Source organism: Brassica napus, chromosome C3 (genome assembly GCF_020379485.1).
Source record: "Brassica napus cultivar Da-Ae chromosome C3, Da-Ae, whole genome shotgun sequence".
NCBI classification, from domain to species: Eukaryota; Viridiplantae; Streptophyta; class Magnoliopsida; order Brassicales; family Brassicaceae; genus Brassica; species Brassica napus.
This window is the reverse complement of record NC_063446.1, coordinates 71,103,805-71,130,748: the sequence shown is the minus strand read 5'-3', so window position 1 is coordinate 71,130,748 and position 26,944 is coordinate 71,103,805. Positions and strand designations below refer to the sequence as shown.

The following is a 26,944-nucleotide window of genomic DNA, read 5'->3' as shown; positions in this document are numbered from 1 at the left end:
ATGGTCTATAGGCGACTACCTAAGTTTAAAGAAAAAATATGTCAAAATTAGAGACTGGATATTTTCCGTTTTTTTTCGTGAAAAGGGAGCAGTTGCTCCATTCTTTCCTTGCATGCTTCAGGTTTACAAAAAAAAAATGTCTTCTTTGCAAGGCATAACGATGGTCAGTAAAACATGCATAACTTCTGATTGCACCGATGGATTAAACTCAAACGTGTGGAATTGGAAAGGTAACACATTTTTCATCTCATATCCAGTTTCAGCTCAATCTATTGGTGGGAATGCCTTCAGACACTTCTAAACTCTGCCATTTATGCATCTTAAAATGCATGTTTGCAATGAAAATTACTCTTTTCGTTCAAATGATCTAATCTTTATCCAAAGTGTTCTTTCGACCTGAAATGACTCAAAGAGGACAAAAAGATTCGATAAGGACTTGAAAACATTTTTGAAAACAATGTTACATCGTGTCAAAAACATGACACATCAATCAGTGGATTAAAGAACATTCACAAAGGGGTTTGTAGATTTAAACAAATAGGATCTATAAGCGAGAATATGTCAAAATTAGATACTGAATATTTTCCCTTTTCCCCATCAAAAGGGAGAAGTTGCTCCATTCTTTCCTTGCCTGCTCCATTTACAAAACATTGTCTTCTTCGCCAAACATAACAATGGTCAATAAAACTTGCATAACTTGTGATACTTGCATAACTTGTGATCGCACTGATGGATTGAACTCAAACATGTGGAATTGGAAAGCCAAATCATTTTTTCATCCCATGTCCAAATTTCATCTCAATCTATCGGTGGGAAAACCGTCATACACCTCTAAACTCTGTCATTTTTGCATCTTAAAATGCATGTTTGCAGTGAAAATTACTCTTTTCGTCCAAAACGTTCCAATCTCTATCCAAAGTGTTCTTCCGACCTGAAATGATTCAAAGAGGAGTAGAAGATTCGATAATGACTTGAAAACATTTTAGAAAAAATGTCACATTGTGCCAAAAACATGACACACCAATCAGTGGATTCAAGAATATATTCACAGAGGGATTTGTTAGTTTTGAACAAATAGGATCAGTAGTATGTATCCCCAGACACAAATTTACGTACACAAACATAGAGACTCATGGAGTGGATTATGGGTACATATAGTATTTTTGGTCAAATAGTGAACTTAGATATGACATATCTTGGCCGTAGGCATTGTGACACATACGTGAGCATATTTTTTCTTGGATGCTTTTGTCCCTCTTTTTGGTTCTTCGTCGCCATTGTCACCATGGCTAAGGAGCATACAGCCGCAGCTGCAACCGTGAACACCAGATCCCTCATGATTTTCATGCTTTGTTCTTGCTTCTTGTTCGTGGAGGCTTTGACCACATTGAGCGTTCGTCTATTGGTGCCGGAGATGGTTGCCGGAAGCTTTGAGACTACCGAGAGAAATGAAGATGTTTAGGTCATTGAAGCGATAGAAAATGGTGAAGTTGATTCACGTGTGTGATCTCCTGATCTCTCTTTATTCTTCGAGTAATATTTTTTTTGTGTGAATGAATGTAAAATTGAATTTTAAATTTTCAAAATATAAGGATGTGACTTTGTTTCAAAGGAGCTATATATTTCTATAAGAAATGATCTCAACGCAAACCAAAACAGCTGCATGGCCTTATCATTCTATGTTCTCTGATTATTTTATGAGTTGGTGATGATTGTTTTTTAAATGAGAGTTAATTTTGATGAATTATGATCCATTTCCTTGTCCAAAATGTGAATTTAGAGCAAATGGATTGTTGCCACGTGTGTTCGTGCTATCTTTTTGCAGAGAGGAGGTTAGTCGTTGAATCAATATAAGCCGCTTCCAAAGAAAGAATACTGGAAAGCTTCTGTATTTTGGTCTGTGAAGTAAAATTTGCCTTTCTTGAAGAAAACAACAAAAATGTAAACGTAAAACGTCAAGAGCCCAATCCACTTCTTTGAATATATAAATGGACGAGTAGTCACAAAGCTTCTTCTAGGCCATGCAGAAGCTAACTGAATTAAATTAAAAGGGGCCATTACTCCATTGCTCAAAGCCTCCAAGTGTGAAAATATAACAAAGTAAATATATATTTTTAAAATATTGTTTGAAATTTGTCATATGATAAGCTAATGCTTTACATTTTTATTTGTAACTCTTTTTGTTAGATGTTTTTTTTTCCTCTTTTTCTTTAAACACTAAATACTTCATTAAAAGATAGAAATTACAAGAGGTAATCAAGGATCCATATCAATCAAACGAAAGCCTAAACAAAAAGGTGGCTAAGCCAGGAAGGAAAACCAACAGCAATATATGACTGAAAGAGATCTTCCTTTATCACACTTCTAGCAATGAGCTTGTCTCCAATGATATTCTGATAAGAGTGGAATTGAGCTGTTCAATCAAAAATATCATGCAGCCAAGCTAATAATTTGGAGGAATAAAACTTGAGTGAAGGCCAAGCTGAAGGTTTAGTGATTGCACTAATAATATCATGATCATCAGAAGCAAAGATGATAGCATTGAAATGAAGGGTTTTCATACTTTCTAATGCTCAGCTCCAACTTTCAAAAGATGCTTCCAACTTACTAGAAATTCCAACAAAATATCTCCTACCATTCATTAAAACTTTGTCTTCACTATTCCGAAGTATCCAAGAGACTCCGCTTTGATGATTTTCATTGTCCCAAGCAGAAGCTATGTCACACTTAAGCCAAGAGTTTGGTGGAGGTTTCCATCCGAAAATAATCTTCTTTTTTTCTTTCCAAATCAATGGCTTTTTCTTGTTGATCAGCTTTCTTAATCAGGTACCAATGATCCACTTCATCATCAATAGCTCTAATAAAAGAGGAACCTAGAGCTATTTTACCTTCAAACAGAAAGGAGTTCCAATTTTTCCAAATAGATGTGTTCTGGAAAGAGCCTATTGTTCTTTGTCTTTAAAACATAGAAGATGTTGAAATAGACAGAGGAAGAATCAAACCCATTAAGAGGATGAGGGAAGTTTTTGTTTGCCTTGCAATGGTGCAAGTGAAGAGGACATGATTTAAAGATTCTCCCTCCAGTCCGCATATCTGACAGCGTGTATCAATCTTCATACCTCGTTCTACAAGGTTGTCTGCAACTGGCAAAGCTCCACTGATAACTTTCCATAATAAGATTTTGATTTTTGGAGCCGTATCAAGTGACCAAATTCGATCCTTGATACCATTCAAGGATGGTAACATACCTCCTGCTACAAAAGCGCGTCTTTATTTGCTACCTTTTCAGCAAGCCAATATCGAGATCTTACTGTATAATCTCCTGAGCGAGAATGATTCCATATATAAAAATCTGGTGATGAGATAACAAGCTTGATCTTGAGAATAATCTCTATATCTTGAGGGTAAAAGAGATCTTCCAGCAATGAGATGTTCCAATGGTGAGAATTAGGCAGTAAAAAATCACTTACTCGAAGATTTAGTAGATCAACAAGAATATTTTTCATAAGTAGGATACGTAGTCTATCACCATCCACTAACCAAGGAGAGGACCAAACCGAGAGAGATTATACAATTTGATTTAAAAAATATGCGGTTTTAATACTTATAAAGATATGAGAAAATTTTGTAAAACTAAAAATTTTATGCTTAGGCCTAAAATAACATATTATTGAAAAAATATGTTCAAATTTTTGTTTCTTGCCATTTGGGAATTTTAAGAAAAATAGCACACAACATAATATTTTACGAAATTTGAGTTATTTTGAATAACAATATTCATATACTATTTAAATAGACTTCTCTTTTTTTTTCTCAATTCAAATAGTCTCTAAAAAGCATGATTCGAGTAAACAAACCACTAGACGTTGACCCCAAAAAAAAAAAAAAAACAGCAACTAGTCACTATGTATATTAATGGAGATATAAAAAGCAAAGAAAATGATGCTATAATAATTGAATTATCATCCAATGAGACACTTGGATAGTGGCAGAATCGTAAATAAGTGGAAAAGAAGAGGAAGCAGCGGTTTCATCACGAAGAACAACAACACAGCTTTTATTTGAAAATGGCTCCACTTCACGAGGTCTCTCTCCTTCTTTCTCTCTCGCCGTAGGCTTTACTCGAGAACCAGACCCAAAGATTGGTACTTTCGTATTCATTATATTATATATATATATACTACGCACATTGTAGAGAAAAACACAATTTAAAATTACGAAACAAATAAGTTCTTTGATGTTGCGTTTGAATTCTCCAAGGTTGTCTCTTTCCTTGTCTGCTTTCGAGTGATTCTCTCTCCCTCTCTCTTTTGCAACGGTAACAAAGGATTTTACTTTTCAAAATCCGACAGAGAAAGAGACGGACAAAGAAAAGACCAGAACAGGAGCTTTCATCTAGTCTACTCTTAAACTGATGTCTTTCTTCTTCTGACACTATTTACCAGAAAAAGACAGAGACAAAGACAGACACTTTCGCTGTCTTTTTTAAAGTTGGCGGTGAAAAAATGGAGAGAAGAAACGAACGGACGATGATAAAGAGATCGAAGTGGCAATACCCACAAGTGGGCCTTCCTACGCCGAGGATCCTTCAGCTGCCACGTAGGCAAAGTGTGCGACGGAGTGCAGCAAAGGGGAAGACAACAACACCTTCTTCTTCTTCTTCTTATTCTTCCTCGACTCAGAAGGATCAGAGAGTGAAACTGGAGGTTCTGTTTCACCAAGAGAGATCCTTTGATCGAGGAGGGGGACCTGTTGTGATGGATGAGGGAAGGAGAAGAGAGAAAGTTGCAGAAGGGAGAGAGATTGGTGGGTCGTCTTCTAGTGAAGTAGATGAAGCCAAGTGGAGGTTTCAGACGGAGATGTTGAGATCAGAGTGTAACTTGTTAAGGATTGAAAAAGAGATTGCGTTGAAGAAGATGGAGAGGAGGAAGAAGCGAATGGAGAAAACGCTTAGATCTGCTGTTAATACTCTCCTCTCTGTAAGTCTAATCTGATTGGTTTATTATGTATTATGAGCGTGAGTGTAGTAAGTGTTTTGAGTTTGAAGCTGTTTTTGATTTGATTCATTTAGGGGAAACAGAGAATCTCAGAAGGGAAGAAAGAGAGCAATGTTTTGGAAGATGAGATAAGCTATTTGATTGAGAAACTAAATGAGTTAAAGTCTCCAAAGGTCAATAAGGACATGAAAGAAGCTAGAAACTTCAGACATAACTTTGACAAGAAAGCTTCTGTTTTAAGAAGAGAGCTGGAGAAGTTGGATGAAGGAGAGGTTTGTGTTCAAGGGATTCAGAAAATGGCTGAGGCTAGCTTCTTGGTCAACAGCAATAACGGCAATGTGAGTGACAACTAAGATTACTTAGTCTTTTTTTCTTTCTTTTTGCATGATCTTGACTTGTTTTCTTCCGCAGATAGATACATTGAGTAGTAAAATGGAGGCGTTGTCGATTCTCTCCAAAACCATTGATCTTCAAGATTTATCTGTACAAGACACGTATACTAAAAAAGACTGTTCTAGACATTGCAAAGCAGTTATGAGAAAGATCACGGATCAAGTAAGAGCAGAAGCTGAGCAATGGTCACAAATGCAAGATATGTTGGGTCAAGTGAGGAATGAAATGGAGGAACTTCAATCTTGTCGTGATTTCTGGCAAAACCGTGCTCTCGAATCAGATTCTCAGATACAGAATCTATATTTCTCTGTAAGATTGAATTCAAACCTCCTGGTATTAAAAAAATAAAAGATAAAAAAGTATATTGAAGACCCTTTCTTTATGAATCTGTTTTAGGTTGAAGGTTGGAGAAGAAAGGCTTTATCATCAGAAGCAAAGTTTAAGAACATACAAGCAGAGGTTTGCGGGTTACAAGAAGAGATCAAAAGATTGAGGAAGGAAGGTAATAAGTTAGAACCAGAGAAGAACAAGTTGCCAACAGAGTCAGAGAAGAGAGTATTGATTTGTAGGTTGAAAGAAAACAGACATAGCAACAATGGAGATTGGTCTAAGTACAGTGAAGGAAGAACAGCAAAACCGTCGTGCTCAAGACAGCCTTTGAGAGAGATTAAGAACGGTTCAGTGGCAGTAACAAGGCAGAGAAACACTCCAATGTCATGAAAATGTAACCTTGTTTTCTTTTTCTGACAAAAAAAAAACAGATTTTTTTTCTGGTTATCTATGGTTAATAAATTCAAATTGAGTTCATGAAAACTTGGGTGAACCAATGTCAACTTCAAATTCACCATAAAATATGGTTTCTTTTGTCAAAACTCCTTAATCCAGTGGTTTGATTGACGAAGATTTGAGTTATAAGCCTTATAAAATGAGATTAATAGTCGTTTATGCTACACTAATAGAAAAAGGTCTACATGATATCTTCGCATAATGGGGGTAGCATCGCTACGTGCCACGTGGATCTTCATAAAATGGAAATACAACTTCATTTGTGGTGTTAGTAGAATTGTTATACCTGAATTATCATAAAACATACTCCCTCTGTTTTTTTTTAAAATGCATATTCTAAACTTTTCACATATATTAAAAACTCATTAAATATGCATTGTTTTTTTGTGATTAACAATTTTTCATAATTTTTAGTCAATAGAAATTCAATAAACACCATTAATTTTTTTGAAACTTACAATTTTCCATAAAATCATACATTGAAAAAATAAAAAATGTATTTTTTTGAAACAACTTTTTTTCCAGAACATACATTTTTTTAGGAACGGAGGAAGTATTAGATTTGTTGGTGGCATAATCGTATTCTAAGAATTCTATCCACTCTTTGAAAATGTTTTGATTGAATATTTATTAAAAGTTAAGAATTTTTATAATTGATTAATAAATTAATACTATTAAAAAAATTATAAAAACGGTTTTTATTATGTTTATATTGATAGTGAATAAAATAAATCATAGATTTTAGAAAACTAATTAATCTAAACTTAATAATATTAATTAAATTCACTCATTCACTATTTATAGTATAAAAGTGTGTCAAATGAATGCAAAATAGTCAAATATATAATTCTAAAAAATTCCAATCATTTTTAAAGACAATGTGATATCATATACGTTATCACTTATAGAAATGATTAAAATATTTTATATTTTAAAAGATAAAAATCATATGGTAAGTTATTTAAACGTATATTAATCAAGAAAAAGTTTATTTAATTCATCTATTAATATAAACAAATGAATTAACATTATTATATGATAAATCATTTAAAATTATATTATTTGGTAATTCATTTAATTTATTATATGGAAAGTCATTTAATTATATTAATCAAAGTATTTTTCACTGGATTTTTCTAGAGTTAATATACTATTAATATAATTCATATAGTTTGGATTATAGTAAAATTAGCATGTTTATTTTTAATAGAAAAAAGCATACATAAATAAAAGAATAAGAGAAAAAATAATAAAATATGTTTGTTGCGTTCTTGGTATTTTTATATTCTTATGTATTTAATTTTTATTTGTTTGTCGAGGTACATGTACTTTTTTGTGTTACTATAAATGTGAACTAATTAGTTTTATGTGTGTTTTAAAATGTTAAGATAAATTTATTAAAGAAGTTCAATAAAAATGACCATATCTACAATTGTTAAAGTCAAAGATGAAAAATATAATGTAAATTGAAAGTTAAAAAAAAACTTATTTAAAAATTAATGAGCTGTGTTTTTTACGCTATAATAAATTTTTAAAATGTATGATAATAAAATTTTAACAAAATTTATACAAATAAAAACATTAATATTGGATCTCACGTTAATATTAAGTATATATGCCTAAAATAACGAGATTTGGTATTTAAAAATTAAAATATTTTTTTTTCTTATTAGTTAATCAGATTTAATTAATATAGGTATGTTTTAATTTAATTTAAATTAAATTAAAACAATAATTTTAAAAGATATGTAAACTATGATTAGTTTTAATTAAAAACATTTGGTTGAATGAATTAGTTTTTGATAAAACAGTGTGATGATTAGAGATAATTTAAGAAAAAAATTGTTTGCTTAACCTATTTAAGTTTTATGTTAAACACTAAATAAAAAAATGAGTGAGAAAGTGTGATTTGGAACAAATTATGAGAAAATTGCTTAAACTACCATTTTCCTGATACGTGTTTTTATGTTTACCTTAACCAAATTTTTCTTTAGTTTTAAAGAGATAAATCATACTATATATTATCAGTTAGTTATATTATATAATTAAATAAAATACTTTAGCATTTTTTATAGAAATATATTTAATGGTTATATATTATTATATAAAAGAATTATGTTTGTAGGTAAGGAATTATTATAACTTTTATGTTTTAAAAGCCCACACAAAACCGTTTACAAAATATCTTTCATGATAAAAGCCTCCGATCATTGTATTGGTCATATTGGAGTTACACAAAAAATACTCTTTTTTTTCTCTTTAGCGCTAGAGTATTTTCGATTTTTCATGTGTTAAACTAAAATATAAAGTAATTCTACAACCAATTATCTGAATTAATTATAATATTGTTTTTGTAAGAGAAAGATTTTTAATGACTAAGGTTTATGTTTTTGAACTATTTTAAATCTCACATATCTTCTAAAAATATATATACTGAAATTTTTGATTATCCAAATATTCAAAATTAAAAATTTAAATTTAAATTTCTAATTATTATTTAAAAATTATAACAGTATAAAGATAATATATATTTTTTTATATAATACAAAGACCCGCAAAATTGCGGGCAAACACCTAGTATTTATTAAAAGTTAAGAATTTTTATAATTGATTAATAAATTAATACTATTAAAACATATTTTTTGTTTTTGTTTTTAACTCAATTAGTTTATAATGAGTAATCGTAGGAACGTGATTAAGAGGAGTCACACACTTGGCAGGGAGCAATCCCGTGGAAAACTCTAACGAACCCTCCCAAAAATGGCGCGCTTGGAAACCGAAACAAAATGCAGAAAAGCTAACAAAATATCAGTTTTGGACATTTCAAACACACCGAAAAAAAGAGAGAAGACCTGTAAGAAGAATGAGCAGCGAAGAAGAGAAGACGGTGTGTGTGACAGGAGCTTCAGGTTACATTGCTTCATGGATCGTCAAGCTTCTCCTTCTCCGCGGCTACACCGTTAAAGCCTCTGTTCGTGATCCAAGTCTGTCTCTTTTCTCTATTCAATCTCATTCCAAAACAACGTGTATCTTATAATATCTCTTACGTTTAGATAGAATATTCATTTTTAATGAAATTTGAACGCATATGAAATGATTAGAGATGTAGATAATTTAAGATTTTATAGATTGGTTATATATGTATGTGTGTATATGGTTTAATGTAACAGATGATCCGAGAAAAACAGAGCATTTGCTTGCGTTAGAAGGTGCAGAGGAAAGGCTTCAATTATTCAAAGCAAACTTGTTAGAAGAAGGCTCTTTCGATTCAGCAATCGATGGTTGCCAAGGAGTATTCCACACCGCCTCACCGTTCTATCACGATGTCAAAGATCCTCAGGCTGAGTTACTTGATCCAGCGGTGAAAGGAACAATCAATGTTCTAAGCACTTGCTTGAAGACTCCCTCTGTTAAGAGAGTCGTCTTAACCTCATCTATAGCAGCTGTTGCTTTCAATGGCATGCCTCGAACACCCGATACCATAGTTGATGAAACTTGGTTCGCCGATCCTGATTATTGCAGAGCTGCCAAGGTAAATAAAAAAAAAAGAACAACTTAGGGTTGCGTGGTGTACAAGCTATCACTATGTTTTTGCTGAAACACTCTGTTTTTTTCTTTTTTATTAAAGCTATGGTATGTACTCTCCAAGACATTAGCTGAAAACGCAGCGTGGAAGTTCGCGAAAGAGAACGATATGCAGTTAGTTTCGATAAACGCAGCAATGGTGATTGGTCCTCTGTTACAGCCAACGCTCAACACTAGTGCTGCTGCGGTACTAAGCTTGATCAAAGGTGAAGCAAAGATAGAACAAATTGTTTGATTTAGACGTGTACTAAGTTTAAAACATTGGTTTACATTTTCAGGAGCACAGACGTTTCCTAATGCGACATTCGGGTGGGTTAATGTTAAAGATGTAGCCAACGCTCATATCCAAGCGTTTGAGAATCCAGAAGCTAATGGAAGATACTGTTTAGTGGAGAGAGTTGCTCATTACTCCGAGGTTGTTAACATTTTGCATGATCTTTATCCTGATTTTCAACTCCCGGAGAAGTAAGTCTCTCTTTTAACATCAGAAACAGAGCAACTCTGCTTTTTTTCTTTGTATAAATTGTTAACTAAAGACAAGATTTTGATTAGAATCTACTGAAATTGTTGTTCCAGGTGTGCAGATGAAAAGATATTTATTCCAACCTACAAAGTGTCTAAAGAGAAAGCAGAGTCTCTTGGGGTTGAGTTTGTGCCATTGGAGGTTAGCATAAAGGAGACTGTTGAGAGTTTGCAAGACAAAGGGTTCATCAGATTCTGAGTTTCATCCCCAATATTAACTCAAACCAGAACCAGACTTGGATCTGTTTGTGTTTTACTCTCATGTGTCTTATTTATTTGTGGTTATTTTTCCTTTATTCAAATCTGAGTGCATGTGTTGCCTATGATATTGTGAACATTTTTTGAATCATTTGGTACTTGTTTTTTCTTGATTCGCGCAACCGCCTGAGTATTGGTTCTTACATTTTTATACATTGATATTTGTTTTTCATAATTAGTGTTATATATTTTAGATGGATCATAATATAACTAATTGTATTAAAAAAACTTGGACCGAATTGGGTAATATGGTTATTTTTTGTACAAATATCCGAACCCGTATCAGATACAGTTATTATTTAGATATTTTTAAGTTCCTACACATCAGAACCGAATTCATCTGATCCAGAATGACTCAACTCAAAACCCATACATAAATTTATAATATTCAATCGAGACTTAATTTTTTTTCAAAAAAATGATATTCAAAAGAACAACATGTATCTAAATGGATAGCCAATGTTCATGTCTAACTGATTATATAAACTAATAAAAAGGAATCTTTCTATGTGTTTGGCTAAATTAAGTGAAATAGAAAAAGTTTTTTATTTAGTAAAATAATTATATGGAGTGAAAAATTAAGTGACAATAAATGTAATACATTTTATTATTTTGATTTAAGTTATTATTTTATTCACAAAAACATGTCTTTGAATTATATGTTCGGCTACGTATTTTTTTACCAATTGAAACTAAATTTAAAAAAAGTTTTAATAAAACAAACTAAACTGAACGTTTAACCTTATGCAAAACCCAGTTATTTTATATTTTTGATTTTATAATTGACACAAAGTTAATGTTGATTAACTAATAAATAAAATTCTGCATTATTATTATTATTATGTTAATATATTTAATGATCTGATGTATTGTTAAATTAATATAATTAATGAAATTGTTAAACTGAGTAAAATATGAAAAGAAAATTAATGTTATTATATGAATGAAATTACTAAAAAAACACTATATTTTTGTTTATAATTGTATCTATGTTTCTAAACAATTCTCATTTGTACTGGTATCCATGTTGCCAAACAGTACCAAAAATTACTTCAGTTTTAATAGATTGGAAGAGTCTATATGTCAACAAGTGATATTTGCCTCATTATCACCTTTGCCCTCTCTACACAAATGTTATCATTATGAGGAATAAGTAACAAAAATAACATATAAGATGACTTTTGCGATTTAAGTTTTATTCAAGCAATAATAGGATCTTGTGTGTGTTTGCAATGTTTTATGAAAAAAATCTAAAAGGAGGATAATCATTTAGATGATCCAGTTGCTGTCATTTTTCATCTCTGATTCCTCTGACCATGTTTGCTGCACATTTTCCCACACAAGTTCTTCATTTTCCTGCAGATTGCAATACATTTTCAGTACTCAAGAAACTGAATCTACTCTTCTATATCTATATACTAGTGATAAGTGCAAACACCTCTTGATCTTCTCTTACCTTTGAGGTGAATCTAACAGTTGTTGTACAGCATTTCCTTTCATTCCCTGCAATATATATCCGCAATCTGAATATCAACAATTAAGGAAGATAATAGTCCATTTATGTGGGTTTTGTGTAGCATGTTAAGGCCTTTCATTACCAGTTTGTTCCCACTTATCAAGCTTTACCATCCAAGTCCCATGAGTAGTCTCTGTTGCCAGAACCTGATCTGTCCAAACCCGAAACTTCTTGTCCTTTTTGTCTCCATGATACTTTCCAAGCTCATCAATGGTGTCTATCAGAGATTTTTCAGTACCAGATGGATGAACAAAGACAGCAGCAGGATGCTGAATGTGGTTTTTGACAAAAGGATAATATCATCATTAATTAGTAAGATTTGGCGATAAAGAGAGAAACAAGGGTTATAACTATATATACTCACACATGAAGCTTTGAGACTTGCTATGTATGCATCACAGTTCTCAACTTCACCTCTTCTCCATCTCTCATAGAACAAGAAAAACATGACAACCTCATGACCCGGGTTCACATTATCCTCCTTGCACTCGAATAAGTCAGAAACATCTCTAGGAGAAAGATTTGGACCAAGCTTAAAATGACCAATGGCTTCTAAAATCCCACCCACACACCTCTCACTCGCGTGGATTATCTTTGCATTGTCTTTCGCATTCTCTGCATACCACTCTAATAACTCCGCTTGAGAGTTTCTCACCTGTGATAACAATAAAAGATATTTCAAAACATGAAAAGAACAAAACAGAGATTCAAGATGGTGAAACTAACCATGACACCATAAACATTAGGAATGGTAAAGAGCTCGGTGTCGTTTCCAGAGTCACCACAGACAAGAGTATTAACGGGAAGCCTCCCTTCAGCCTTGAGCTTGTTAAGAAGATAAGCAAGAGCTTGTCCTTTTCCTCCACCTTTTGGTAAAACATCTAAAGCTTTTCCTCCACTGAAAATGATTTTGATCTCCAACTAAAAAAAAAAAAAAATACACCATCATATACCATGTTGTGAGAGTAAACGGACAAGATTAAACAATGGTACTTACTCCACGTTTCTCCAACCGTTGGTATAGCTCCTTGGTCACTTCTTGAGCCTTACTCTTGTCAATGAAGAAGCTAACCTTGTTTGGTCTCTGGTCACAATCTCTCTGCATTAAATGAAACACAATGTTCTTCCATCACAAAACCATGATACTATAGAGACTTTGTTTATGTTAATCAGACAGTAACCTGAAGAGTTAACTCAGAGAACTTGCTGGTTTCTTCTTCGACGATTCCTCGGTCCCATTTATGGTTCATGATTTCAATCCAACTATCATCAGTAACCATGGACTTGCCATAAGCTATCTCAGTTCCTACAGAGGTAATGATAACATCAGGAGTTAACATTGGTCTCTCTTTCCTCAGTTTCTTGTACATGGGCAGTGTTCTTCCTGTTGAGAAAACAAGAAGAGAGTCGTGGCGAAAAGCTTCTTCCCACAGTGAACTGAACCTCAGTAAAGAGAGATTTTCAGGATCATTATGATGATCAACCTTCAAGAAGACAAAAAAAAATAATAGACATCAAGAACCAAGATTCAGAGCAAAAGATAATGATCAAACTTCAAGAACACAAAAAATACAGATCAAGAATCAAGAATCAAGTTTTAGAGCCAAAAGAAAAGTTTGTTAATTGGTGTTTTGTACCATTGTATCATCAAGATCCGAGACTATCATGAGACGAGGAGGAGATGTTAGCCGCTCCATGGTTAGAAAATCAGCTTCTTGGAGAATGAATCGTTTAAATCAAGAAATATAATAAGATCACTGAAATCAAGAAATGAGATCATCGAGAGCCATTAAAAACTAGGGTTTTTTGGTGAGATGAGAAAGCTAAAGCTTGTAAGGGGAGATTCTAGATCGGAGACAAACCTGAGGGTTAGAAAGCACGTTTTGGTGTAAGAGAAGAAGAAGAAAAAGCTTTGGTTTTGAGAAATTGAGAGTGAGGGGTAGAGCGGGGAAGAACAAGTAAACATTTCCCTAAACTTTATTTAAATTGTTTTTTCTTTTTTTTTTTTGTATTTTCTTCCACTGATTATTATTTTCTTTCTCCTTTCTTCCATGGAATATTCCCTTTTCCACGTTAGATACCTACCTACTTACTTACTTTAATAAAATATAATCTAAAATTTTGCATTTCTCCATTTTCACACGGAAAATCGACAAAAAAATCCTCAATTTTTGAAAATAAGCCAAAAATATCTTCAACTCAAAATACGCCATTTTAACCTTTAACTTCTAGTCAAACACGAATAAATCTCATACTTTCGTTGATCAAATCATTTTAGTCTCGTCAAAAGTCAAGCACTAAAGTCAACCGTTTAGTGTTGTTAGTTATATTTAACGGTTGACTTTTAATAAGATTAAAATGGTTTGGTCAACGAAAGTATGAGATTTTTTTTTTTGTTCCAATTTAAAATTTGAGGATTAAAATTGCTTACTTAAAATTTTATTAATCAAAAATTTTTGTTTTTTATTACAATAAAATTATAGTTTTTCATATCGATTGTAATCACGAACTTAATAAAATATGTTCGAATAAGCTTATTTATAATATTTTAAAAAATGAATTAAAAACTAAAATTTGTTATAATTAGAAGATGAATCAAGTGAGTGATATCACTCAAATGACCCTAAGGAGTGAATTACTCTGTCAAATAAGAGGTTCAGATGTAGTACATAGGGATCGAATCCAGAGAGACTCTAGGATTACACAATAGATTATGGTCTTTGAAATATGCTAGATTAATTGGTTTATAGGTTTTAAAGCAGTAAATGGATTTGTGAGCAAGTTTATTGCTCGATTGATTTGTTTTGAGGTTGTTAACATTTGAGAGAATAGCTAGATTCAGGTATGTTCTCTGGTATGGTAAGTAATACTTAAATTCGGTCTTTAGGGGTTTATTGATATTAATTATTCTTGAATTCAAACTAAGATATAATCAATCTGATTATCTAATCTGGATCTCGGATTTCAACTCTCGTATGTCAATCACGAGAAAGTGTCGATCGATGATGATTCGTTACGAATATCGATCGATACACCTTTCAAAATATCGATCGACAGGGCTATCGCTGCGTTGATCGATACTTCTTCCAGAAAGCTTTACGGACATGTTTGATTTATATTCTCTAATTTACTAGATCAACTCTCGTCTGTATCTAGTCAGTTAGATCATACTAGTTTATTTTCAGGCATTGAGTCAAGCAATGGCTTGATCTCAATTAATCCTAAGATCTAAGTTTAAAGGGTGATCAATCCTAAACTTAGCTTTAAGAATAATTAGATGAAGAACTATATTTTTTAACACCCTAACAATTGTTTGTGTCAGTAATACATTTATCAACCTATTGAGAAACCTAAATCTAACAGTAAGGACTACTCAGACATATTCATAAAACACATAGTTATGATGGTCTGAATAATACTTAAATGAAATAAACAATAAAAGTAAGCAACAAAATAAGTGAAAGCAAGGGAATTCAAGATCTTCTTTGTTTTGCAGTGTTGTTCTATCTCTCCAATCCTAAGCTCTCTCCTTTCAATGGTGGCCTCTTGCTTCCTCCAAATTAGGTCTAAAAAGGTCTCTAGGCAAGTCTGCCTCTAAAATGATACAAAACCCTAATAAATAGCCTAACAGGCGGCCAGAGACTTAAGATGTAATTATTGAAACTTTTGTGAAACTTGAAATCTTCTAATTTGTCATTAACTCTCGGGTGTCTTCGCTGTCGATCGATGAGAAGAGGTCAACATCAATCGATATTTGTTGGCAACCGTCGGTCGATATTTCTTGGTAACCGTCGACCATCTCCTATTTCCAGCAAAGCTCAAAAGATCTACAAATAGCTCCAAATACATCATTTTCTTCTAGTTAGTACATGAACCTGTAGTTTCTCTAAATAGACTCTATATAATAGTAAATATATCTTAAAACACTTATAAACCATGGCTAATAATGCGTAAAATCCATGTTCTATCAACTCTCCCATACTTACTCTTTTGGTTGTCCTCGAGCAAAACATACTAGCAGTCTCTCTGAAAGAGGTTTCAAACAGTAGGGACTCATACAATTTTAAACTTAGAATCGTCACCTCTACAATATTGCAATCCACATCTAAGAATTCTCAATCACAAAAGCACATCATAGTATATCCTAGCTTATCAACCAAATTCACCTAGCTAACAACTTAGCAAATCTTGTCTGACATTCCCCTCTACCAACCTTATTTCTTAGCATAAATAAAAGTGCAGGCTTTACCTTGGGAGTATCGATCACATGATGCAAAGATTTTCAAACAAGTATCTGGACCTGCAGGTACACATTAGTTCATATCCTCTCTCCACTAATTTTCTCTCTTAATCAAAGTCTGCTTACATTTGCAAGATCATTGACCATGATTGGACAGACTTCCATGAATCAAGACTTAATGGTGGTTGCCACCAAGTCCTGTTCACTTCTTTTTGACCTATATTCTAGGATTATTTGTGAAGCAAGCCTTAATGGTTGTAGCCACCAAGTCATGTTCTAATCCTTTACATATATAATTCTTATGAATCAAGCCTTAATGGTTGTAACCACCAAGTCCTGTTCGAACCATATATATATATAATAATAATAAATTTTTTTTGGTTGAAATCTATATTTCGAAAATAGAGAGAGAGAGGGTGATAAATCTATATACACAAGGCTTTACCTTACAGACTTGTTTGAAGAATCCGATCCCATGTATACCAAGCCCCAAGACAAGCAGTTGTGTCAGGTTTAGTGCTGGAGGTCAGCTTTGGTTCCTTCAAACAATCTCAGCAAGTATAACATAGTTGACATGTTGATCCACTTTAGTATCTTTAGTACTATCTGCAATCAGTAAGTCTAGAATGGTGCTAAAGAGTGGTTAGATAACAAGCAAAAATCTAATAAGTTCATAATCACCTTCTTTACTCAATAAAAACTTTATGTTTTGAAAATATGATTTAAAAAATTCATGAATAAATAAACTAATGTCAATGAGTACCCCCAGACTTAAATTTCACTGTCCCCAGTGATATTCAGTCTAAGATTGGTTGGTTAGAGAATGAATAATAAGTACTAAGTTAGATGTTAGACAAGAGCAAAGAATGTTCGTACCCCTCTGTCTCGAGTGTCGATCGATATACACAACTCTTTATCGATCGACATAAGTGCATCACCGTCGATCGACCTAAGTACCTCTTCGTCGATCAATAGCGCAGAAACAGAAAATTTATGTGCTAGCTGCAGCGTATCAAGGTGTCTAACTCATCATAGAATCAGTACCAGTCAGCTATGTTAGCTCTGTTAGACAATCCAAACACATGCAAGGTTAGCAAAATAGATAAATTCCAGTCATAACATAGAATAATAAGTTCGAAAGCAAATCCTAATAGTATGAAAGTAAAAGAAAACATAAGTAGATAAGTATAGAAATATGAGGACTAGTCCTCATCAGTGGTGTCGTCGCTGGAGGTGCCTCTGCGCTGGCGTGATGGTCCTGCTGCTAACGGTGAGCTGGATCGCACACTCCTCCTGCTCGAACAGCGACATCTCGATACTCTAGCCCAGATGGCAGTGAGAGCATCGACTACGATGCACTGGAAATCTCCCTCAGGGCGTGTAAAGATGTCTGGCATAGGTGGGAATGGCAGGAGTGCGGCCTAGGGCTGATGCGGCTGAGGTCCTCCAGGTCGCTGGACCGTGTAGCATCGCGGCATGGTCGCTGGACCGTGTAGCATCGCGGCATGGTCACTGAGGCTCGGAGGAGGTGTGGGTCCGGGCGGAACTGAATGCTGGTATGGCTATGGTCGAAATCCGTGAGTGTACAAAGTGGCAGCCTCACCAAGTGCGTGCCATTCTCATCCCTGAAGCACCAGTCGCGGTCTTCCTTGAGCCACTGGGTGCTCGTAAGATGCGCTGCATCCATGTAGATGATCCGGTCATCCATCTCAGCATCGTCTAACGGAACTCTGCAATGTATGAAAATCGGGGTAAGTAGGCTCCCGACTGTCTACTTCTTCCTTCCTATTGACTGGAACGGCTTCATCTTGAGCTTGACCAGATGCTCAGCAAATACGGCTCCAATGTTGGGCCCCAAGTCGTCTGCGGGCTCCTCGATGTCCTCCATGTGAACCAAACTCTTCACCGCGTGATAGACCAATGTGAGCTCCTGCACCCGAACCTTACTAGGTTCAATCTTGCACAACAGAGTGTTGGCAAGGACCTTCATGAAGTAGCGCAGAGTCGGGTGACAGATGTCCGTCTGAACAGTCTTGGCGGAGTCGAAGAAACCGGTGGCTATGTGCCCCCAAAATGTCGAGATCCCTGCGAAGTCTGGTACGATGTCGTGCTGATGCTCGTTCTCGAACCCATAGATAGTGCAGAGAGTCGAGAGAGGGACTCTGTAGTGGATGCCACGAATGAAGAAGGTCAAGACACCCTTGTTAGCTCTCTTTGGCCTCTCGTGGGCATAGTAGACGTTTACTGTGGCCATGAACTGACGGACCACCTCCGGGTAGAGAGCTTGTGGGTTAGTGGCCATGTTCCCCATACCCAGCTCCTCGAACAAGTCCTTGAGGTCCGATTTGATGCCCAAAGCCCGGATCACATCTGGATCGACGAACCGCGTCGGCTCGATGGAGACCTTCAGCCTCTCATTGTAGAATATGTTGTCATAGTTGTCCCACGTGTCCTTGATCACACAGTTTCTACATGCCGAGCTCTTCGCTGCTTTGTGTGTGTCCTCGAAGTGGTCAAAGAGCGGAATAGGTTCGTCTTCGCGCTCGCGTGGCCAAGGGTACTGGTCGCGAACCGGTGGTGGTGGCGGAGCTGTACAACTGCCGCCTACGTTGAACCTCCGCTTCGTCCTCCTTTCATACATCTGCAACCAAAACCATAAACGAAAATAGGGATTCAGTTTGGTTTGATGGTTTGGTGCAATATCGATCGACAGTAACGGGTCGATGTCGATCGATATTTGTTGTGACAATCGATCGATGAAAGTTGTGTATCATCGGTCAATTTCACCTTCGCGGGAACCTGCAAAAAACCCATTGATGCACTTCGATTTGCATGGCATATATAATCGTCTTAATCGATCAGTAATCCCTATTCTATCACTCCTTTAGCACAAATCGATCGATAAAGGCTCGAAAATCCCTGTTCTAACTCATTTTCTATTACAACCCTAGCAAGAATGAAAATTTAGAAAATTTCATGTTCACACCATGATGATGTATGAGTTAAGCGATCTAAGCGGATAGAGGGCTGAAAATTGAGTGGATTGAGCGAAAGAATCGTTGGATTTGGCCGAAAAACGAGAGAGAAAAGAGATGGGAGTGTTTTCGTACGGTTTTCGGGTTTGTGTGAATGTCGACTTAATATTAGCCCGCGTCTGTTGGTTTAATGTCGATCGATGACGAAGGGTCTTCGTCGATTGACAGACGTTATGTTTTCCGCAGTTTTTTTTTTTTTTTACTAAATCCTAATTATCTAAAAACCAGAAATGGGTTGCCTCCCATTTAGCGTTTATTTTAAGTCTTTAGCTTGACTCGATATTCGATTTAATTATCGGGAGGGGGGTCTAAGTGTATAGGCCCGCTAATTTGTGGTTTAGCCCAAAAGTATTTTACTCGTTGGCCATTTACCGTGAATTCGTCTCCTTTATTATTTATAAGCGTAATAGCTCCGTAAAAGTTTGACGTTCACAACCGTAAAAGGACCTGACCAACGAGATGAGAGTTTTTCAGGAAATAGTGTTAGGTGAGAGTTATACAGCTGCACTTGATCATTTGGTTCGAAGTGTCTGGAGATGATATTTTTATCATGATATGCTTTCATTTTTTTTTGTATATCTTTGAACTCTCGTAGGCTAAATGTCTTATTTCATCCAGCTCTTTAAGATGTATGAGCCTCCTTTCGGCTGCTGGTTTGATGTCGAAATTTAATAGTTTAATAGCCCAGGCTGCTTTGTGTTCCAGCTCAACCGGTAAGTGACATGATTTTCCATAAAGCAGGTGAAATGGGGTGGTTCCTAAAGGAGTCTTGAAAGCAGTCCGGTAAGCCCAAAGTGCATTGTCCAATTTTCTAGACCAGTCTTTTCTAAGATTTCTTTGATCTGTCGATTTGAGACTTCTACATGCTCGCTTGTCTGCGGGTGGTAGGGTGTAGCAACTCTATGATGCACTCCGTTCTTCCGGAGTAGTCCTTAAAAAATTTTGTTAATGAAATGTGATCCACCATCACTTATGACTATTCGGGGAATTCCAAATTTCGGGAAGATAATGCTTTTGAAAAGCTTAATAACTACAGATGCTTCATTCGTTGGGGAAGCTACTGCTTCGACCCATTTTGATACATAATCAACAACGACCATGATGTATTTATTCTCGTAGGAGGAGGGAAAATGACCCATGAAATCTATCCCCCAACAGTCAAATACTTCTACTTCTAGAATAGATTTTTGTTCAATTTCATGTCTTTTACTGATTTTTCCTCTCCGTTGACATCTGTCGCATTGTGCTATGAACGCATGAGCATCGCGAAACATAGTCGGCCACCAGAATCCCGCTTGAAGAATTTTTGATACCGTTTTAAAGGTTGGAAAATGTCCAGCATAGTCGGATCCATGGCATTGGAATAAAATATCGGGTGTTTCAGTTTCGGCGACGCAGCGCCTATACATCCCGTCAGAGCAGTGCTTGTAGAGATATGGTTCGTCCCAGTGATATCTCATAACTTCTCTTAAAATTTTCTTCGCTGTATTCCCTCTCAGCTCTTCGGGTTCTATGTCAGCAGCAAGATAGGTCACTATATCAGTGTACCAAGGTCTGCTCCTTGAACATTTTTTGACTGCGTGCACTTCCCGATGCAGACTTTCACCTACGGGTGAATCATGGTCAGGGTGCAGCTCGTTGCATGCGACATTTACTTTTATATCGAAGGTGAGGGTTATGGGATTTATTTTTTTGTTTAGATCATCTGGAGTGTCGATCGACATAGTATCTATGTCGTCGATCGACATAGCATCATTGTCGTCGATCGACAGTTCTTCGGAAGTGAGACATACATTTCCGACAGATGAATCCGTTTGGTAAACATTTTTCGTTGGTAAGAAATCAACGATAGGAACGTCATCTTCTATTCGAATCCGAGAAAGATGATCTGCAACTCCGTTTTCTACTCCTCTTTTATCTTTAATCTCTATGTCGAATTCTTGAAGTAGAAGGATCCATCGCAGGAGTCGAGGTTTCGCATCTTTCTTTTGCATTAAATATTTAATCGCAGCGTGGTCAGTATGGACAATGACTCGCGAGCCGAGCAGGTATTGGCCGAACTTTTCAAATGCATAAACTACAGCAAGCAGTTCTTTTTCTGTTGTTGCGTAATTCCTTCTTGCCTCGTCGAGTGTTCGACTGGCGTAGTAAACTGCACGTAACTTTTTGTCTTTTCTTTGGCCTAGAACTGCTCCCACAGCGAAATTGCTCGCATCGCCCATGATTTCGAAAGGAAGATTCAAGTCAGGTGCTTGTACGATGAGGGAAGTTATCAAGGCTTTATTTATTTCCTCAAAAGACTTTACACATTCTGGTGTGAAGTCGAATTTAACTTCTTTACAGAGGAGGGAAGTGAGAGGTCTAGCGATTTTGCTAAAATCTTGTGTGAAACTCCTGTAAAACCCAACGTGCCCGAGAAAACTTCTCACGTCTTTTACGTTCGTGGGTGCAGGCAAGCCGGTCATTATCTCAATATTCGCCCGATCTACTTCTATGCCAGCAGCGGACACTTTATGTCCTAGGACGATCCCATCGTTAACCATAAAGTGGCATTTTTCCCAATTCAGAACGAGGTTGTTTTCTTCACATCTTGCCAAGACTTTACATAGGTTATCGAGACAGTGTTTGAAACTGGATCCATACACAGAGAAATCGTCCATAAAAACTTCCATGAAATTTTCTATCATATCTGTGAAGATTGACATCATGCAGCGTTGGAAAGTGGCGGGAGCATTACAAAGACCGAAAGGCATCCTGTGGTATGCGAATATTCCGTAAGGGCATGTAAAAGTGGTCTTTTCTTGATCATCAGGATGTATAGGGATTTGAAAAAATCCGGAATAACCGTCAAGAAAACAATAATATTGGTGATTTGCCAATCTTTCCAACATTTGATTAATGAAGGGTAAGGGGAAGTGATTTTTCCTTGTGGCAGCGTTCAACTTCATATAGTCGATGCACATCCGATGTCCGGTGACTGTTCGCATAGGGATGAGCTCGTTTTTATCATTCTTCACCACAGTGATTCCGCCCTTTTTTGGTACGACATGTACAGGGCTAACCTAGTTGCTATCCGAAATTGGGTAAATAACCCCTGCGTTTAAAAGCTTGATTATTTCCTTTTTAACAACTTCTTTTAGGTTTGGGTTTAGCCGCCTCTGGTGCTCCACTGATGATTTTGAATTGTCTTCTAGGTGAATCTGATGCATGCACAGTTCTGGAGAAATACCAGGGATATCCTCGAGATAGTATCCGAGGACTTTCTTATATTTTTGCAGTTTGTTTAATAACAACGCTTGTCCTCCATTAGTCAGGTTGGCGTTCACGATTACATATAAGAATTTTTATAGAGAAAAACATATTTGAGTCCAGCTGGTAGTTGCTTTAACTCAATCTTTGGTGCATTTTCGGGATCCCAATCTTCTGAGGGAGATGGTTGTCGATCGACAGCTTTTTCCAAATATCGATCGACGTTTATTTCTGAAGTGTCATCCTCTATGTCATCAACATTCGCTAGTTCCATACTTGCGCCCATCAATCGTGTGTATTCTTCAGCTCTGCTGTCGACACTAATTGTTTCTTCCTCACTGGACGTGAGTACTTTTTCCAGGGGATCGTCTGAGCACAGGTCTATGAAAGATTCTTCAGCCAACTCAGAGATATTGTCCACGTAGGAAGTTTGTTTATCGATTAAGGGTCGTCTTATCAGCTTTTCCATGTCGAAGGTCATCGGAATGTTTCCAATATTTAGACATATCCTACCTTCCTTGACATCGATGACCGCACTAGCTGTAGCTAGAAATGGTCTACCCAAAATGAGGGGGTCTTTCGGTTCATTCTGATATTTTAGGACAACAAAATCCGTAGGTACGTGACAGTCGTTAATCATTATTGGCACGTCGTCAAGTACTCCCTCTGGTACTCTAACGGATCTATCGGCAAGAACCAAAGTTATTTTGATAGGTTTGAACTCGTCGTATCCCAGGGATATCGCGACAGAGTGTGGCATGAGGTTTACGCTGGAACCTAAATCACAGAGGGATCGAGGAAAACTTTTATTTCGTATACTGCAATCTAGAACAAAACTGCCCGGATTAGGTCTCTTGACCGGGATTTTGCCTTGGATTATTGTCCTTACTTCCTCAGAAACCATCATGACGCTGCGTTCAGCAGCTGGGAAGCTTTTGGATACCATATCCTTTACATATTTCTTTATTGAAGGTGATACTTTTATGGCATCACTCATTGGCATTTCCAACGTGATCTTATCGAATGCTTTCTTGCAGATCGCTTTATCCAATTCTCGCTTAGTCTGTGTCTTTTTAGGAGGGAAGGGTGGTAGAGTCCTATACACTCTCTCTCTACGGTTTGTTTAGCAGGAGCCGAGCGTCGATCAACATTGTTCCCAGTTTGTCGATCGATATTTACCGTAGTGGATCAATCGACGTTGGCTTCTCCTTGTCTATCGATTTCTACATCTTCTTCCAACTCCTCTTCTTCCTCCTCGAGGTCAATGGCTACTTTCTCAGTGATGGACTGCTCTTTCTCTCGAGGTGTTTCTGATTCGGGATTGGGACTATCGAGGATTATTGGTCGTGACCTCTTTTCACCGGTTTTCTCAACTTCAGCACGTTTTTTCGCGTTGTCGATATCTATTGTGCTCGGGATGAGGCATTTTCTGCTCCTTAGTAACACAACATTAACTTGACATTTCGGATTCGCGTCAGTTCGCCCAGGGAGACGTCATGTCTCCTTTTTGATGGCGGTTGAGTTTTCCGCGACTTGACCGTCCAGTCTCTTAATTTGTTCCCTTAAAGCATCAAACTTCCTCATTAGCTCACTGTAGATTATGTCTATCTTTCCGTTCAGATCAATGGCCATTTTGTGATTTCCCGTGAAAGCTTGGTTTAATCTAAATTTCACTCTGCCTTGGCGTGATCCAACAGTAGCATCGTAATTTTGGATAAAGCTATCGGGGTTAGGGATAAGGTACCTATTTTTCAAGGTGGGGATATCTACGAAGTCTACTTGTTGTTCTAATTCAGAAAGGGTATCATCGTCAATTTGGTAAATTCCAAATTGGTTTTGTCCCTCTAGAGCAGAATGAAGCGAATCTAGAGATTCTTTGATTTTGGCTAAAGGTGGCCCATCCATCGAGTCAACTCTCCTTCCTCGCTCTACGTCCATCATTTTGTAGGATCTACCTGTAGCTACATTCTTGATCAAACGCTTTGCCTCTTCAGGGTTCCTGGTACTAAAGCTCCCTTCACTGGCTGTATCAAGCGTGATTTGGTAGTGCAAGTTAATACCTCCGTAAAAGGTATTAATGAGTTGTGATTCTGAGTAACCATGGTGGGGACATTCAAGTTGATAGCTCTTGAATCTTTCCCATGCGTTTCTGAATGATTCCCGTGGACCTTGATGGAATGTGGAGATTTTCTTCCTTACATCCCAGTAACGTGTCTCATCGAAGAATTGATTAATGAAGGTATTCCTTATCTCCTTCCAGCAGTTGATCTAGCCATTTTCTAGCGTTGCCTTCTACTGGAAAGATTCTGCAGCGATTGTACTCGTCAACCATCATATCTTCTAAGTATTCGATGTAATCGTGTGAGTGCTCTGAGACGGTTCCACGGAAGAGGTTTTGACGTACCAAGACTAAGTATTCGAAGCTGACCCCGGATTTCTTGGTATTGTCTTTTGGTAATTTAATGGCGGACCTATTGGAATAGGTCCTCCCATGGTTTAAGTAGTCTTGCAGAGGCAATTTTATTTCATGATCTCTTTTTGAGATCGAATTAATTTTAACAAGGATTCCAGTCCCCTGTTCTTTCATGATTGAGTTAATTGCATTGCTTAGTTGACATTTAGGTTATCCTAGGACTACTCCCTTATTAGAATTATAGGTAAGAGAAAACTTACCTGCTTCCGGCGGGGTGTCTTCGATCGATGTTTGATGTGCGGCGTCGATCGATTTTTCCGTCGACATGTCGCTGGATGTTTTTGTCGCTTCGTCGATCGATATCCGTCCGAAATCCATATCTTCCATCTTTAAGTTCTTGTGTCAGCAGGAAAAGATGGAAAACTTTTAGCAAATTTAGTAACAAAATCTAGACTGAATTCTAAACTTAATTTAATGGTAATAAGAAAGATTCCCCGACAACGGCGCCATATTTGATACCACTCAAATTACCCTAAGGAGTGAATTACTCTCTCAAATAAGAGGTTCAGATGTAGTACTTAGGGATCAAATCCACATAGACTCTAGGATTACACAATAGATTATGGTCTTTGAAATAGGCTAGATTAATTGGTTTATAGGTTTTAAAGCAGTAAATGGATTTGTGAGCAAGTTTATTGCTCGATTGATTTGTTTTGAGGTTGTTAACAGTTGGGAGAATAGTTAGATTCAGATATGTTCTGATGTATGATAAGTAATACTTAAATTGAGTCTTTAGGGGTTTATTGATATTAATTGTTCTTGAATTCAAACTAAGATATAATCAATCTGATTATCTAATCTGGATCTCGGATTTCAACTCTCGTATGTAAATCACGAGAAAGTGTCGATCGATGATTCGTTACGAATATCGATCGATACACCTTTCAAAATATCGATCGACATGGCTATCGCTGCGTCGATCGATACTTCTTCCAGAAAGCTTTACAGACATGTTTAATTTATATTCTATAACTTACTAGATCAACTCTCGTCTGTATCTAGTCAGTTAGATCATACTAGTTTATTTTCAGGCATTGAGTCAAGCAATGGCTTGATCTCAATTAATCCTAAGATCTAAGTTTAAAGGGTGATCATTCCTAAACTTAGCTTTAAGCACAACTAGATGAAGAACTATATTTTTAAACACCCTAGCAATTGTTTGTGTCAGTAATACATTTATCAACCTATTGAGAAACCTAAATTTAACAGTAAGGACTACTCAGACATATTCATGAAACACATAGTTATGATGATCTGAATAATACTTAAATGAAATAAACAATAAAAGTAAGCAACATAATAAGTGAAAGCAAGGGAATTCAAGATCTTCTCTGTTTTGCAGTATTGATCTATCTCTCCAATCCTAAGCTCTCTCCTTTCAATGATGGCCTCTTGCTTCCTCCAAATTAGGTCTGAAAAGGTCTCTAGGCAAGTCTCCCTCTAAAATGATACAAAACTCTAATAAATAGTCTAACAGGCGGCCAGAGACTTATGATGTAATTATTGACACTTTTGTGAAACTTGAAATCTTCTAATTTGTCATTAACTCTTGGGTGGCTTCGCTGTCGATCGATGAGAAGAGGTCAACATCGATCAATATTTGTTGGCAACCGTCGGTCGATATTTTTTGGTAACCGTCGACCATCTCCTATTTCAGCAAAGCTCAAAAGATCTCCAAATAGCTCCAAACACATCATTTTCTTCTAGTTAGTACATGAACCTGTAATTACTCTAAATAGACTTTATATAATAGTAAATATATCTTAAAATGCTTATAAACCATGGTTAATAATGGGTAAAATCCATGGTCTATCAGTGAGAAATGCGAAAGACAAGTTCGTTAAAGGGATCTTCGGTTGACAACGACAACGGTTTATATACATCAGCCGC

The 26,944-nt window shown here is 36.2% G+C and overlaps 4 protein-coding genes and 1 pseudogene across 5 annotated transcripts; 2 read left to right on the top strand and 3 right to left on the bottom strand.

Annotated features, from left to right (window-relative positions):
• Nucleotides 1–1,180: 1,180 nt before the first annotated feature.
• Nucleotides 1,181–2,701, bottom strand: LOC106384841 (annotated as a pseudogene).
• A 1,277-nt stretch (nt 2,702–3,978) lies between these two features.
• Nucleotides 3,979–6,255, top strand: LOC106390095 (intermediate filament protein ifa-4). The gene is made up of 4 exons (XM_013830486.3): nt 3,979–4,979; nt 5,072–5,335; nt 5,409–5,699; nt 5,787–6,255. Exons 1-4 carry the CDS (start codon nt 4,506–4,508, stop codon nt 6,108–6,110), a joined length of 1,353 nt encoding a protein of 450 aa, XP_013685940.2. The 5' UTR covers nt 3,979–4,505; the 3' UTR covers nt 6,111–6,255.
• A 2,726-nt stretch (nt 6,256–8,981) lies between these two features.
• LOC106390096 (phenylacetaldehyde reductase-like) lies at nt 8,982–10,888 on the top strand. Its single transcript, XM_013830488.3, has 5 exons — nt 8,982–9,160; nt 9,347–9,708; nt 9,805–9,967; nt 10,040–10,226; nt 10,338–10,888. Exons 1-5 carry the CDS (start codon nt 9,040–9,042, stop codon nt 10,480–10,482), a joined length of 978 nt encoding a protein of 325 aa, XP_013685942.2. The 5' UTR covers nt 8,982–9,039; the 3' UTR covers nt 10,483–10,888.
• Nucleotides 10,889–11,665: 777 nt separating this feature from the next.
• Nucleotides 11,666–14,057, bottom strand: LOC106390094 (probable sucrose-phosphatase 1). Of its 2 annotated transcripts, XM_013830484.3 has the most exons (9): nt 13,920–14,057; nt 13,695–13,814; nt 13,239–13,541; nt 13,055–13,156; nt 12,784–12,978; nt 12,422–12,712; nt 12,140–12,326; nt 11,998–12,044; nt 11,666–11,897 (listed from the first exon to the last, which is right to left on the bottom strand). In XM_013830484.3, the coding sequence occupies exons 2-9, from the start codon at nt 13,752–13,754 to the stop codon at nt 11,811–11,813; spliced, it is 1,272 nt and encodes a 423-aa protein (XP_013685938.2). In that variant the 5' UTR covers nt 13,755–13,814; nt 13,920–14,057; the 3' UTR covers nt 11,666–11,810. The 2 variants fall into 2 exon arrangements, with proteins under 2 accessions (XP_013685938.2, XP_013685937.2); XM_013830483.3 differs by having other exon boundaries at nt 13,695–14,011.
• Nucleotides 14,058–22,660: 8,603 nt separating this feature from the next.
• On the bottom strand, nt 22,661–23,527 carry LOC125583317. The gene has a single exon (XM_048749975.1). The coding sequence runs from the start codon at nt 23,525–23,527 to the stop codon at nt 22,661–22,663; it is 867 nt and encodes a 288-aa protein (XP_048605932.1).
• Between the last annotated feature and the right edge of the window lie 3,417 nt (nt 23,528–26,944).

What these genes read in the sequence shown, in the direction of transcription:
- LOC106390094 (XM_013830484.3), bottom strand. Translation starts at nt 13,754, where the DNA reads ATGGAGCGGCTAACATCTCCTCCTCGTCTCATGATAGTCTCGGATCTT. An exon ending in CGGATCTTGATGATACAATG is followed by an intron (nt 13,542 to 13,694) that starts GTACAAAACACC and finishes GTCTTCTTGAAG; the next exon opens with GTTGATCATCATAATGATCC. An exon ending in CTGTTAGATTCACCTCAAAG is followed by an intron (nt 11,898 to 11,997) that starts GTAAGAGAAGAT and finishes TGCAATCTGCAG; the next exon opens with GAAAATGAAGAACTTGTGTG.
- LOC106390095 (XM_013830486.3), top strand. Translation starts at nt 4,506, where the DNA reads ATGGAGAGAAGAAACGAACGGACGATGATAAAGAGATCGAAGTGGCAA. An exon ending in CTGTTAATACTCTCCTCTCT is followed by an intron (nt 4,980 to 5,071) that starts GTAAGTCTAATC and finishes TGATTCATTTAG; the next exon opens with GGGAAACAGAGAATCTCAGA. An exon ending in TACAGAATCTATATTTCTCT is followed by an intron (nt 5,700 to 5,786) that starts GTAAGATTGAAT and finishes AATCTGTTTTAG; the next exon opens with GTTGAAGGTTGGAGAAGAAA.
- LOC125583317 (XM_048749975.1), bottom strand. Translation starts at nt 23,527, where the DNA reads ATGGTATCCAAAAGCTTCCCAGCTGCTGAACGCAGCGTCATGATGGTT.
- LOC106390096 (XM_013830488.3), top strand. Translation starts at nt 9,040, where the DNA reads ATGAGCAGCGAAGAAGAGAAGACGGTGTGTGTGACAGGAGCTTCAGGT. An exon ending in AGCCTCTGTTCGTGATCCAA is followed by an intron (nt 9,161 to 9,346) that starts GTCTGTCTCTTT and finishes TTAATGTAACAG; the next exon opens with ATGATCCGAGAAAAACAGAG. An exon ending in GGTACTAAGCTTGATCAAAG is followed by an intron (nt 9,968 to 10,039) that starts GTGAAGCAAAGA and finishes TTACATTTTCAG; the next exon opens with GAGCACAGACGTTTCCTAAT.